Source organism: Malania oleifera, chromosome 3 (assembly GCF_029873635.1).
Source record: "Malania oleifera isolate guangnan ecotype guangnan chromosome 3, ASM2987363v1, whole genome shotgun sequence".
NCBI lineage: Eukaryota > Viridiplantae > Streptophyta > Magnoliopsida > Santalales > Ximeniaceae > Malania > Malania oleifera.
The window spans coordinates 104428699-104444327 of NC_080419.1; the positions used below are offsets into that span (position 1 = coordinate 104428699).

The window sequence follows — 15629 nt, forward strand, 5'->3', positions numbered from 1 at the left end:
TCTTCCAGTATAGTGCAGTGGTGTGTGCTCCGTGGATGTAGGTCGATTCGACCGAACCACGTAATTTCCAGTGTTCCAGTGTGGATGTATTTGTGTTTATTCTTTGTGTGTGATTGTTGCTCCAGGATCCCTTCCTTCTAACAATTGGTATCAGAGCTTTGGTTGGAGTAGAATCGCCAGATCGGAGAAAAATTTTTTTTTTCCGAATTTCGAGCACCTGTCCAGTAGCTTAAATTTTAATTTTGAGGCCACCATCGTAAGCAAACGGAGTCAACCGGAGCTCCAAAAGACTTCAGACGACGTCACACACGCCACCACGCGCCCTGCCAGAGAAAGACACTTCCCCATGCGTCGTTTACGCGCTGGTACCTACTGGTCACGCGCGCCCACACGTCCTCCTCGCCCGAACAGACCTAACCCGACCCGACCCGGAGAATCTCTCAGACCAGATCAACCCGAGACCCGGCCTGCGAATCTGTATTCGACCAGAACCGATCCAGACCCGAGAGCCACGTCAGCGCCATGTCATCTGGCCCCGCACTACCACGTCAGCAGGTGGGCACCACTGCCACGTCAGCATAGTTGACCAGAGTTGACCATTTTTGACCGAGCGTTTGACCTGGTTTTTCGAAGCCATTTCGAATCCGTTTTTCGAGCGAATTAAGCCATTTCTAGGGTTTTTGACCGGTCCGGATCCAACCGTGCTGTCTGTTTGAGCTAATTCCATCTCTAGATTAGTGAATCGAGATGTCGAACAAAAAGAGCTCTCAAATCGAGATGTTTGACGGCACGAACTTTGGTTTCTGGAAAATGCAGATTGAAGACTAGTTGTTTGGTAAAGAGTTGCACTTACCACTGATGGAGAAGCCAGAATCCATGAAGGAGAGCGAGTGGAAGTTGCTTGACCGAAAAGCCCTCGGAGCCATTAGAATGACGTTGTCAAAGTCTGTGGCGTTCAATATCAAGCATATAACATCCACCAAATCTCTGATGGATGCGTTCTCTAATATATACGAGCAGCCTTCAGCCGCAAACAAGGTACATCTCATGAAAATACTATTTACGATGAGCATGTTTGCAGGTGAAAATTTCAGCAGACATTTGAATAATTTCAACTTGTTGGATCAACTCGCCTCAGTCGGGATAACGTTTGACAATGAGATTCGGGTCTTATTGATTCTCAGTCAGTTGCCTGAAAGTTTGAATGGTGTTGTTACTGCCATCAGTAGCTCCGCAGGAAAATCGAAACTTGTATACGATGAGGTTGTCAGCATGATTTTGACGGAGGAAATCAGAATGCAGTCAAACCATGGCTCCACTTCGAGTTCAGTCTTGAACATGGAGAGTCGAGGCAGAGGAAACAGGCGTGGACGATCAAACAATCGTGGCAGATTTAGGCCCAGGTGGTCTAAATCCAGAAGTCCCAGAGGTACTCAGGACACAGGTTCCCAGAGCATAAAAGTTATTGAGTGCTGAAACTGTGGAAAAACTGGTCATTACAAGAATCAGTGTAGAAGTCAGAAGAAAGAATACGAGACGAGGGCAAAGACAGAAGCAAATATTGCTTCCGAAAATGATGATTTGTTGATCTGCTCTTTGGAAAGCAAAAAGAAGTCTTGGGTGTTAGACTCTGGAGCTTCATTCCATGCCACTTGCAGCAAAGATTGCCTGGAGTAGTATACATCAGGTAATTTCAGTAAAGTATATCTGGGCAATGATCAACCTTGCGACATTACCAGTAAGGGGACAATGAAGATCAAAATGAATGGGTCAGTATGGAAACTGAGAGATGTCAGGTATATTCTAGACCTGAGGAAGAATTTGATCTCAGTCGGTCAATTGACAGATGAAGGTTATAACACATCTTTCATTGGTGATGGATGGAAGATTTCAAAGGGTGCATTGACAATTGCTCGAGGTAAGAAAAGTGGTACTCTTTATATAACTCCTGATGCATGTATATCTATTACGGTTGTTACAGGAAATGATGATAGCAACCCATGGCATCAACGACTCGGACACCTGAGTGAGAAGGGACTCAGGGTGATGCACTCAAAGGGTAAGTTGAGTGATTTACAGTCGGTGAAGATTGACACATGTGAGGATTGCATATTTGCGAAACTAAAGAGAGTTAGTTTCCAGACAAACAACAATACCACGAAGAAGGAGAGACTTGAGCTAGTCCATTCAGATATATGGGGACCAACAACCATTTTGTCTATAAGAGGAAAGCATTACTTCGTCACGTTTATCGATGATCATTTACGGAAGGTATGTGTTTATTTCCTGAAGTATAAATCTGATGTTTTTTATGCTTTTAAAAATTGGAAAGCGATGGTAGAAAACGAAATTGGTTTGAAAATCAAAAGGCTGAGAACAGATAATGGTGGAGAGTATGTTGACACCAAGTTCAATAAATTCTACTATGAGCATGGTATCAGAATGGAAAGGACTGTGCCAGGTACGCCTCAACACAACGGTGTAGCCGAACGGATGAATAGAACGTTGACAGAAAATGCCAGAAGCATGCGTATGCAGTCAGGCTTGGCAAAGATGTTTAGGGCAGAAGCAGTCAACACAGCAGCTTATTTGATTAATAGACGTCCTTTAGTACCATTGGACTATAGTCTACCAGAAGAAGTTTGGAGTAACAAAGAGGTAAGACTTTCACATTTGAAAGTTTTTAGTTGTGTTGCATAAGTACATATCAATGATCATGTCAGGGATAAGCTGGATCCAAAATCCCGGAAATGCACTTTCATCGGTTATGGTGGAGATGAATTTGGATACTGCATTTGGGATGATGAAAACAAAAAGGTGATCAGAAGCAGAGATGTGATTTTTAATGAAAAGGTGATGTACAAATATAGGCACACAGTAGAATCTACAGAATCAATTCAAAGAGAATCAACCTATGTAGATATGGATGATGTCCCAGAATGTGTCGGGACACAACAGCAGAATGCCGAGAATCCTCAGGCGGAGGAACCAGTGAAGCAGATCGTCGTACCACCGCCTCCTACTCCAGTTCCAGAGCTTAGGAGATCTACTCGACCCCATGTACCAAATAGAAGGTATATAGATTATTTACTTCTTATAGATGGAGGAGAGCCCGAATGCTATGATGAAGCATGTCAGCCAGGAGATGCGAGCAAGTGAGAGCTTGCAATGAAAGACGAGATAAAGTCCCTCACCTCCAACAGAACGTGAGAATTACCTGAATTGCCCAAAGGCAAGAAGGCCCTTCACAATAAGTGGGTGTACAGAATCAAAGAGGGGCATAACGGCTCCAGAAGGTACAAGCTTCGGTTGGTAGTTAAAGGCTTCGAGCAGAAGGAAGAAATTAACTACATCGACATTTTTGCACCAGTTGTGAAGCTGACAACCATCAGATTAGTTTGCATAAATCTAGCAGACAGGAAAGTGGTGACTAGAGAGAAACTGAAGTTGTGCTCAACTTCAGTTGGTCTTCATGCTTGAAGAGAGACATGAGCACATCATTCGTCTATACACTGGTTGAGATGCTGCCTCCGTCTCCAAGTGGGAGATTATTGGGATTGCTGGCGTGGAACCGTCGGCAGCAACACCTCCCTATGCAGCTTATGTTGAAATGAAGACCAGCAACCCTCCACCTACTCTGCTGACTATGCTAACATTTAATCACCGCCCTTTGAATTTTTTACTCTCCCTTGTGTATATATGGGCTTGCTGTGTGTGTTGTGGATGTGTGTGTGTAGTGTGAGCTGTGTATGTGTGAGTTGCAGTGAGTGTTGAGTAGTGTAAGCTGCGTGAAGTGAGAGTGTGTGTAGAGAGTTGCAGTAAAAGAGAGAGAAGAGAGACAGAGAGAGTTGAGAAGTGGCTTCTCCTTATAATATTTCTCCCAGTATAGTGCAGTGGGGTGTGCTCCGTGGACATAGGTCGATTCGACCGAACCACGTAATTTTCGGTATTCCAATGTGGATGTATTTGTGTTTATTCTTCGTGTGTGATTGTTGCTCCAGGATACTTCCTCCCAACACTGTTCTTTGGGGAATTTGGTTGGAGAGGAATAGCAAAATCTTCCACAGCAACCCATACCTATCCACACCCACTGAGGTCAGTGCCCTTGACATGGATATTCAGGTGGTCCAGATCAATTTCAGAGGTGGGAAATCTGAGTTACGATGAATTAAGGCAAGTTTGCATTAAGTTGGGGAAATAAATTATTGGAGGGCTGACCAAGTATAGGCTGTTAACTCTTCTGCAGCTTGCCCATTTAGGCATTTCTGCTTTTCCGCTGCTGATCTGTGGCACCTTGTTCCTGACGCGCCAATTTCTCTTCTTTCTTTATGATATTCTCGGATTGTGATTTAATTGGAGGGATTGGAGGTATTACTTCTAAATTGACTGGTGTTTCTTCCCCTGTTTTCATGCTGGTCTGCTATTGCGCTGGTATATATTAGCTTCAGTAAATCGGCTATGGCACTGAACGGTTAGATGTTCTTCTCTTTTTGCTGATATAATTAGAGGAGCCATGTATTGCTTTTTGGTTTCTTCTTTTATGATGTTATGAGGATGTGATGGAGAGATGAATATAAGTTGTATCTCAAGCTTCTGGCTTGAGGCTGTACACCACAGTTTTTAATGAAAAAATTAAGATCAGACTTAATCACTGAGTCAAATTAAATAGACACAAGTTAAGTCCACTCAATTCTCAACAATATTGTTAATTTGCAGCAGACTTGGTTGTCACCTTAATAATCCAAAACCGAATTAATGATGGCTAAAACACTGCATTTTCATTCCCTCGCATTCATTTCACCACTAGCCTCCAAACCTAAAGTTCAAATAAAAAATCAAATTCTAAATGTTCTATTTAGCCCATTACATTGATTTCACCACTAGCCTCCAAACCCGATGATATAAAACAAAATTATCATTCTCAATGCTTTCATGATCTACTGGGTAATGATTTCACCACACAAACATTTTTGCCCATCAAATTGAGTTTGCAACTTCAATTTCTTATCTCTACTTGATTTCCCTATATCAATCATCGTAATTTGATACTTTACCACTTCTTACCATTCTGGTGATTTCCATAACCAGTGCATGTCCCTGTTCTTTAACATTTAGTGGATATCATCTTTTTCTGGGATTTTGGAGCAAACTTGGTGGTGTTATTGCATGTGATATGAACGTGGCTTGCATCCTACATGTTTAGCATTATACTCACTAAGATCTTACAAGGGAAGCTTCAAAAAATATCAAGACTCATCACGTATTATCCATTCTACTTCACAGACCAACTGTGCATAACGATTATAAGCAAAGTCAACAATTTTTTTGCATTCTCGCGTGAGCGAAAATTTATGAATCAATATCTCCCGAGGAAAAACAAATTGCCAATGAAGTAGAAACAAAATAATTTTTTTGTTAAAGTAATAAAAGGCCCTCTTAACTTCACCGGTTTTCATTCAAACAAGACATAATTCCAACTTCAAGTATATGCATGCATACACAGAGCAGCAATAAACAGAAACAAATCTACAAGTGATTAATTAAACACGTACCAGAAACAAGACTTGTCCAGTCTTCCGTTCAGGCAGCGGCTCAATAGCCGGCTTACCCGCCTCAGTGTGGCGCTGAAACGGCAATTGTTTTGGACATCCAACTTCCGGCCGCCTCAACGCCATAAATCTCTCCGGCTGCCGCTGGAATGGCATGGCACCAGATCCCCCACCGGTCATCAAAGACATCCGCGGCACCTGCATGTCAGACGGCGTTAGATAAATCCCTTCTCCGTTGATCATTCCAGCGTCTCTCTCGATTTGGAGTTCCCTCCGGACCTCCGCTTCGAGCTCTAGCCGCCTTAAAATCTCCGCGGCAATAATCTCCTTCCTAATCATCTTCTTCTCAGCCTCTCTACGGATTAACTCGTTCACATCATAACCGTTGCTTTCGACGCCGGTGGTTGTGCGCGGGATTGAAGCTGAAACACAGCACACAAACAATCAAGATGCACATAAAAACGTAAAAATCATAAATCAAACAAGCACTGTTGCGTGTCTGTGAGCGCGGGGGTTGGTGTAGGAGTTTAGGATTCACTCGAACCGCGTAATGGAGGCTGGGAGATAAAGAAGGTGCCGTTCGAAGAGCGAGGAGGAATGTAGCTCGAAGCTCCTTCTTCGCCCACACGGCATTTGAAGTCCATGGCAGAATGAGACAAAGGCAATATTCGAGCGAAGCCCACTATAAAATAGGGATTTGGGGACCCAACGAGAGAGAGAGAGAGAGAGAGAGAACAAGTGAAATACAAAAAAATCTTCTGCGACCGTCAGGGTTTTGCAGAGATTTGAGAGAGAGAAGAGATCAGAGAAAGAGCGAGAGATTGTGGGAGGGAAAACTGAACGGAGCAGAGGAAGAGCTGAAGCTGGAAGTGTCACTTATGGCAAGTGAGCAGGTTCCTCCGTAATTTCGAAGGAGAAATCCAGATGGTCGCTGCAATTAAAATTGTGAAATGACGATAAAACCCTCAGTCCAATGGAGCATGCATAGCCAAACGTTTTCATTGGACAGCTGCATTTTGGTAATTTCAATCAATACTCACCAGCAGTTTGCTCTTGCCGCCACACGCAATAATGTTTGGGTAACGGGCAAGGGTTTGCATGTTTCCTGCAATTTTCATATAAAATTATTTTTAAATTAATTTATCTAATTTCAAAAAATTATATATATTTTTTTATAGAAAGTAAGTGCTTTGTCACTTTAAATTCGTTTTTAGTTTGGAAACTGCTTCCTGTCACCTTAATTAATGCCCATGTCTAACGTAATTTACTTTTCCTATTTTGAATGAGAGACCCTATTAACTTTTTTATAATGTTGCTAATTTTAAAATCATTATTCCACTCAATCTTATATACTTTTCTAAGTTTATCTTTTTATTTTCTGAATAAAAATTATTTTAAAAAAAATAAAAATTAATGAATAATAATTCTAAACTAACTAAAAGTGTTACCAATTTTATTATCGCACCGACTTCTCAAGAATTTAACTTTGTCCAATGATCCGTACATTAATTTTATTTCTTAAAATAGTTTTTCATAATTGAAGACGGAACGAAACATTGAGATATTTGATTTTTAAGTTGAAAACTTTAATTAAAAATAGTTGAACCAAATAATTAAGACCGTTATAGTTTGGAATGATTGTCAAATATTAAATTCAATTATAATGTAATGCTTACAATTATGTGTTTGAAAGCATGGAATTTGAAATTTAGATTTCTGTTTATTTAATTAGCATAAAAGTTAAATTATTTTTTAAAAAAAAAATTCACACAAATTCAAATTCAAGTTTTGAAATTCATACAACCAAACACTACCTTAATAATTTTCTTTATGAAAAAAAAATATATTTTTCAAGCGATAGTGTACAATGAGACCAAAAACCCAAAAAACACATTTTGTTTTAAAAGAATATACGTTAATTAAGTTATTGATTATGTATTATGAATCCATTGTGCTTCATTCAGTGGCCCACCTACACATTTTTTCTAGTGAGAGAAAAAAATATATAGATCAAAAATAGATATATTTTCATTTTTAATAAATAATTAAAAAAAATGCATACACTCACATTTAATGCTAATAATAGTGTTTCCAAAACACCATTTACCAAAAAATATTCAAGTATTTCATGTTCGATGCCTTTACAAATGAGGACAATTGAATATTTTCAGTGAGGCGTCTCCTTCATTTATTCAAAATTTTTCTTTATTTTCAAAATTTCGAGACAGGCATCTACCCTGCTCGCATATATGTAGGTACACCACTGTTTCATCCCACCATGCATTATAATTTTTAAGAATTTTTATATTAATTGTAAAAGGGCACCTCCAAGCCACAATATATATATATATATATATATATAAAGGGAAATTAATTTATTCTAATTCTTGACTTTGTTATATATTGATATACCCCAAATATATCACCTACCCTAAAGAGAAGGCATGTGCCTAGCATTAATGAGGGAAATCACCTACAAAATCAATCGCTTGACTAGAGCCATTGACGCCGATCATATATTGACCGGAGTATCCATGGTCGCGCTATAATGATCAGAGTGATCCATGCCAAACGATATAAATGATAGATCTACCAGCATCAAACCTGGCTAGTATAAAAGGGGTACTACAAAGAAGTTAAGGTATCTCATTCTAAATCAATTTCACTGTTACTTACAACCTCTCTTAAAACACTCCCTTACTTAGACATCGGAGAGATCTCTTGGAGTACACTTCGGTTCCTCCAAGCCGCATTTATTTTCGTCCTTTTTAGGTGATCGGGATTAGAAAGCTTGCCGGAGGTCAGATCGACATTTTTTGCAGCAACAATTGGGCCGTCTGTGGGAACATTTCTGAGAGGTTTTAAATTTTCGATCCTCAATCCTTGCATCATGACAACAACCACCAATCCCAAGTTCAACCTTGCTGCAGGTGATCAATCACCCCAGTCCGTTCATTCTGCACCCTGAGACTATTCGAAAGTGACAAGGGAGGAATTCTTTATCTTCCAAAGGAGAATGGAAGCCTCCCAAAAGAAGATAGAGGACATGTTCAACATGCTCTTACAGCAAATAAGTCATGGAGAACTTTACCCCTGCCAGCAGTTGGTTGATCCTAACTCATAAAAGAAAACGGAAGACCCAAAGGAGAGTAATGGAAAAACCAACCCCACAAAGAAGGTGGAGGACGCGAACAACGTGGGAGTTAATGAACAATGATTGAACGAACTGGAGGAAAAGATCAAGAAGATTGACCAAATAGAAAAGATGATGAAGGAGGCTCGTTCCAACCCATCCTGCAGGGAGACCTTGTTGAAGTCTTCAGATCCACCCTTCATCAAAGAAGTGATGGAGGTCCCGTTACCAAGTAAGTTCAAAATGCCTACCTTAAAAAGGTATGAAGGTTCAACTAACCCGGTTGATCACCTAGATACCTTTAAGGTGTTAATACAGCTGCAAGGTGCACCAAATGCTATCACATGTCATACGTTTGCTGCCACCCTTAAAGGGAATGCCAGGGCATAGTATTGAACCCTAAAACCCGAATCCATTAAATCCTTCTCTGAGATGGAACAACAATTTGCTGGACACTTCATCAGCCGCCACAGGATGGCAAAGACCTCAACTCATATGTTGAACCTGGTCCAAGGATAAAGGGAAACTTTGAAAAAATTCATACATCGCTTTGTCGCTACTACCTTAGAGATTCGCAACTTGGATCATGGGGTAGTATTGGCAGCCCTAACCACGACCCTCTAACTTGGGGACTTCTTGTACTCCCTGGGGAAAAGGTCTTTAACCAACATGGGGGAACTAATGGCATGAGCACAGAAGTATATCAATCTAGAAGAAGTAATGGACACAAAGGGAGATCGAGTTGATTTGAAAAAAAAAAGAGCTTGAGGGATACGGGGGAGGCCTCCAAAACAAGGAAGAAGCAAGAGAGTCGCAAGCTGCAGAGCATCCCCAGGGGGTTAGGACATACAAGTAAGTTCTAATCCTACACTCCCTTAAACGTCTCGCGAACCGATGCCCTAGGGGGCTCTGACCCAATCTAGCATGCTTAGAAAAGAGATTGTTTTATAAAATTGCACCTCTGACAGTCATATCTTCAAACATTTTGTATGCCTCTATTAAATTATCAAACTTTGCGTACATGTCCATAAGTGCATTTTCTATCACACTACTCGATTTTAACACAAAATATGAGCACAACTCATTAAGTAAAATAAAATCGGCTCAATTAATGAGCAACGCTCGTGAGGCCAGAGAACTGCCCAACAAATGAGTACAGCTCATTAGGAAAAATCGGCCCAACTAACGAGCATCGCTCGTGAGGCCAAAAGACTACCCAACAAATGAGCACAACTCATTAGGCAAAATCGGTCCAATTGACGAGCAACTCTCATGAGACCAGAAGACTGTCTAACAAATGAGCACAACTTATTAGGCAAAATCAGCCCAACTGACGAGCAACGCTCGTGAGGTCAGAAGATTGCCCAAAAAATGAGCACAGTTCATTAAGCAAAATCGGCCCAACTAACGAGTAACGCACTCGTGAGGCTAGAAGACTACCCAACAAATGAATACAACTCATTAGGCAAAATCGGCCCAACAAATGAACATAGCTTATCAGGAAAAATCGGCCCAATTGACGAGCAAGACTCATGAAGCCAAAAGAGCTGTTCGGCAAGAATTCCCCACAAGGGGTAGTTCGCTAAGAATGCCCCACTAAGCGCAGCTCAGCAAAAATGTCACCAGAAGAACAGCTCGGCAAGAATGTCCATGTAGAGCAGCAGCAAGAATATGCATGAAGAGCGGCTTGGTAAGAATACGCATGAAGAATGGCTCGGTAAGAATGCCCATGTAGAGCAACTCGGCAAGAATGCCCATGTAAAGCAGCTTGGCAAGAATACCAATGTAGAGTAGCTCGGTAAGAATGTCTATGAAGAGCAGTTCGGCAAGAATGCCCATGTAGAGCAGCTCGACAAGAATGTCCATGAAAAGCATTTCAGCAAAAATGCACATGAAGAGTGGCTCGGCAAGAATGCTCACATAGAGCAGCTCGATAAGAATACCCATGTAGAGTAGCTCAGCAAGAATGCCAGTGTAGAGCAGCTCAACAAGAATGTATGACATCCCTATTTTCATAACATTTTTTTAATTAATAATTTCACATATACAAACATCGGCCACGTCAGAAACCCCGATACCATATCAATATAACCTGACCCGCAATGGGATACCGGGTAAACAAACTTTCAAATAATCCTAACAACGAAAGTCAATATTTACATACTTTCCAAAATACAAATAATCAGAGTACTAAACATCCATACACATATACATATCTATCACATTCCCAAAACAAATACAAAATACTCTTGGGGAATCCTCCATCCCTGGCTTAAAACACTCACTCTGTCTAATCAAGGTGTCAGCTTCCCTCTATCTCGGAGCTCTATCTCCAGGCCTATTATGGTTCCCTAAAATATTTAAACATTTGGGTGAGACACATCTTGATAAGACGAAATAAATTATTTACAGTGTGTGGTAGTATGAGTTTCATTATATCATAATATACATATACATTTTAGTGATTACACTATCTGAGAAAATACACCAGTCATTCTCACAATCATATAGATATAAAATACAAGCTTTTATAAGATTTATTCACATCTTTCATATCATTCTCATGCAACCCATATTTACCAGTGAAAGTTCTTAAGGATAAGGGAGATTACACGCCCATACATGTAGCTCCCCTCTGCTATGATATTATTTGTAACCCTATCCGATTAACTTGAGTACGACTACAACTGATACTTATTAGGGCACACACCTTACTTAGTAAGCCCTCAGGCAAAGAGTTTAACTTCGCCTTATTTATCTATTTTATTACACTCACGAACTTTCTTTCCACTTTCAATTTCATTTCATCATCTAACACACTACCTTGTGAATATTCTTTCTACACCATGTTTCACCCGATGGTTGAGGTTATGCTACTTTAAAGATATTTATCACGTCATGCTTCACCCCATGGTCATGGTTATACTACCCTGAAACTTTTATATATGCCATGCTTATCCCCATGGTCGAGGTTATGCTCACCTGAAAATATTCTTTATGTCATGCTTCTCCCCATGGTTGAGGTTATATTGCCCTGAAAATATTTTCCCACGCCATGCTTCACCCCATGGTCAAGATTATGCTGCCTAGAATATATTCTCTATGTCATGCTTCTCCCTATGGTCGAGGTTATGGTCCCCTAAAAATATTCTCTACGCCATGCTTCATCCCATGGTTAAGGTCACACCCCCTTGAAAATATTCACTACGTCATGCTTCACCCCATGATCAAGGTTATTTCTCTCCACATTTCATCATTTCACATTTATTATTCACATTCCAGTATTCACAATTACAGTATTCACATCACAATTTTCCACATCCCTATATTCACAATTCCAGTATTCACGTCACATTCATATTGCAGTATTCACGTTGCAATGTTCACTTTCTCATATTCGCATTTTAGTATTCACATTTCAACATTTTCATTACAGTATTCACATTGCAATATTCACATTTTTATACTCACATTTCAATATTCACATTGCAAAACTCTCCTTGCAATTTTCGCATTTTCAGTATTCACAAACTCAATATTCCCCATCTCAATATTCACATTTCGAGATTTACATTACAATATTTTCATTTTCAGCATTCACAATTCATCCTATCATATCAATGATATTTTCATCATTTCAACACACATTTCATTTCATAATACCATATATATATATATCACATTTTTCTACATATCTCGATAAAACAATATCAACATTTCATATTTCTTCCATTTTGCAGCATACATACCTATGCTCAATTTTTCATCATTTTCCACATTTCAAATCTCATATTTCGAAATACATTTCACAACCTCATTATTCTCAATGTAAATCATTTAACCCAATTTCAAATACTTTTCAGTATAAATCACATGTCACACAATTTTCATATGATATTCATATCATAATAATTTCAAATAAAATATCATATTTCAATTTCCCATATTTCCCTACCAGTAATTTTCATAAAAGATTGCTATAATTTATTCTCATTACTTGCCTTACTTAGAGGCTTGCTAAAATAACCAAACTTATGCCCGCGGCGTTCAAAACTCAAAACCCTGAAATTCACATTTTCCCCAAATCAATCAATTCAATTCCCAAAATAATAATTATTTTAATATTTGTAGGCTCACACAGTCCCATTAACCCATTAAATTCTAAAAACGCAGGTTTGATCCACTTCACATATTTAAATTTAATTTCTAACATACTTAAAAATATCAATACGATCAAATCCCCACAGTTTAATCTAATTCGAAAATATTTCCAAAAATCTAATTTAATCAAATCTCTGGAATTTAACTTAATTCCAAAATACTCCTAAAAACTTCTATTTAATCAATTGCTGCAGTTTAATTTAATCCCAAAAATATTTTCAAAAATCTAATATAATCAAATCCTGCAATTTAATTTAATTCTAAGAATATCTCCAAAAATATAATATAACCAAATACTACAATTTAATAATTAAATACTAGAATTTAATCGGTTAAATTTGTACTCCTCACCTTATCCTTGGAGTGGTGCTTAGGATCCCTAAATCAAAAATCCGCTCTGGTTTAATTGACGAGAATCGATGCTAACCCCTAGAAATGGCGTCTGATTATCAATTAGGCTAAAGATTTGAGTAAAATTGAGGAGAGTGAGATTTTACCTTACCCTAGGAGTAGTGCCTACGACACTCCTATGACAAATCCACTTCAGTTAAAAGGTTGATGGTCGAGATAGGAACCCAATGACACTTTCCATTTTTCAATCGACGCACGATTCACTGAAGAAATTGAGAAGAGAGAAAGTGAGTTGAGGAGAGAGAAAAGCATGCAATTCGTTTTGGGTTCAAATGCTTCTGTTAGGAAATCTAATTTCCTAGGAGAAGCTTCATGAATTCTAACTACACACACACACACACATATATTCCAATAAGTTTTTTTATTATCCTTAATACGCTATTCATTTTATTTGTTTAATTAATTAATAATTAATCTAAATATATATATATTATTTATTATTTTATTATTATTATTATTATTCACATTTCCATGCATATAATTTTCTGGAGCGTTATAGAATGCCCATGAAGAGCAGCTCAGCAGTTCAGCAAGAATGCTTATGAAGAGCGGTTCGGCAAGAATGCGCATGAAAAGTGGCTCGGCAAGAATGCCTATATAGAGCAGTTCGATAAGAATGCCTATGTAGAGCAGTTCGGTAAGAATGCCAATGTAGAGAAAGTCGGCAAGAATGTCCATAAAGAGCAGCTCGACAAGAATGCCCACGAAGAGCAGCTCGGTAAGAATTCCAAATGAAGAGTAGCTCGGCAAGAATCACCATGAAAAGCAACTCAACAGCTCGGTAAGAATGCCAATGAAGAGTAGCTCGGCAACTTGGTAAGAATGTTCATGAGGAGTAGCTCAGAAGCTCGGCAAAATTCTCATAAGGAGCAGCTCGGCATGAATGCCCCACGATGAGCTGCTTGGCACAAAATGCTCGACAAAGACCTGCTCAGCATCATCGGCTTGGGTGAGCCGAAAAACTCAGCTCGGCACGACTCGCACACAGAAGCATCGGCTCAAATGAGCCGACATGTTAGTACATTCGACTCGGCAAGCCACACCCAAATCCAGCTTGGAAAATCGGCTTGGCAAAGTCGTGTACGGCTCCACCTTGGCTCTAACTAGCCAACTCCCCTTCGAGTTCAGCTCGGCAAAGCCAAAAGAACCGCAAGATCAGCTTGGGTAAGCCAAGCATGCCACAAATCCAGCTTGGCAAGTTGTAAATAAAGAAGTAGCTTAAGAGGGTGTCAAAAAAAATTTTTTCCCTAGGGGCAACTGATATACCCCATGCATCGGTTCATCACCTGAATCAAACACAACTAGGCTCCACTAAAGCCCAACGGGAACAACTTTCAAACTTTGGGAACATGATTCAAAACTTCGAAACTAAAGAGGGGGCAACTGATATACCCCAAATATATCACCAACCCTAAAAAGAAGACATGTGCCCATCATTAATGGGGGAAATCACCTACAAAGTCAATCGCTCGACCAAAGTCATTGACACCAGCCATATATTGACCGGAGTGATCCACGTCCACGCTATAATGATCAGAGTGATCCATGCCAAGCAATATAAATGATAGATCTACCAGGGTCAAACTTGGCCAGTATAAAGGGGGTACTATGGAGAGGCTAAGGTATCTCATTCTAACCAAAATTCACTGTTGCTTACAACCTCTCTTAAAACACTCCCTTACTTAGGCATTGGAGAGATCCCCCAGAATACACCCCGGGTCCTCCAAGCCCCGTTTTTTTTCTTCCTTTTCAGGTGATTGGGATCACAAAGCTCGTTGAAAGTCAGATCGAAATTTTTGGCAACAACATATATCATTTCAGATTGGCAGATTAGGATGCCAACTTGAATTTACTTGAGAAGGAATGAACCCATGCAGATGGAACTTGTATTGGGGGTAGTTTTTGGAGTAGTAATGGATCCAATTAAATCCAAGCAGCCTAAAATGGATGGTGTAGCCTGCATGCCTCCATTTCCATTATGGCTACAATGAAATTAATTATGAAGAACTGGGCATGCAATGCTGGACCACCCTACTGTCTCACCCGTTGCAGACAAGACACACAATATATATAATTGCTCCTACCTATATATACCTATATAAACTATTTATCACACACAAAAGGGATCCTATATGCTCCTGCAGGAGCCCTCTGCATCCCTCTCTCTCTCCCTCACTCTCTCTACGTCATTGATTTTTGATTTGCTGCAAGACACATGCCATGTATCATTTATTAATTAATTCCTCTTAAATATCAAATAACCCATATTTTCATATTTGGTTATGTAAAAAAATTATAATATATATATATATATATGTGTGTGTGTGTGTGTGTGTGTGTGAGGATAAAAGGATACCCAACTTAATTATACATTC

At 39.5% G+C, this 15629-nt stretch overlaps 1 protein-coding gene across 1 annotated transcript in view; it reads right to left on the reverse strand.

Moving 5' to 3' along the window:
- Positions 1-6701, reverse strand: part of LOC131151199 (uncharacterized) — a 34256-nt gene extending 27555 nt beyond the window's left edge. The window contains exons 1-2 of the mRNA XM_058102446.1: positions 6094-6701; positions 5553-5971 (exon numbers count right to left, since the gene is read on the reverse strand). Coding sequence (XP_057958429.1) covers positions 5553-5971; positions 6094-6193 — 519 coding nt within the window. The 5' untranslated portion in view covers positions 6194-6701. The remainder of the gene's footprint in view (positions 1-5552; positions 5972-6093) is intronic.
- Between the last annotated feature and the right edge of the window lie 8928 nt (positions 6702-15629).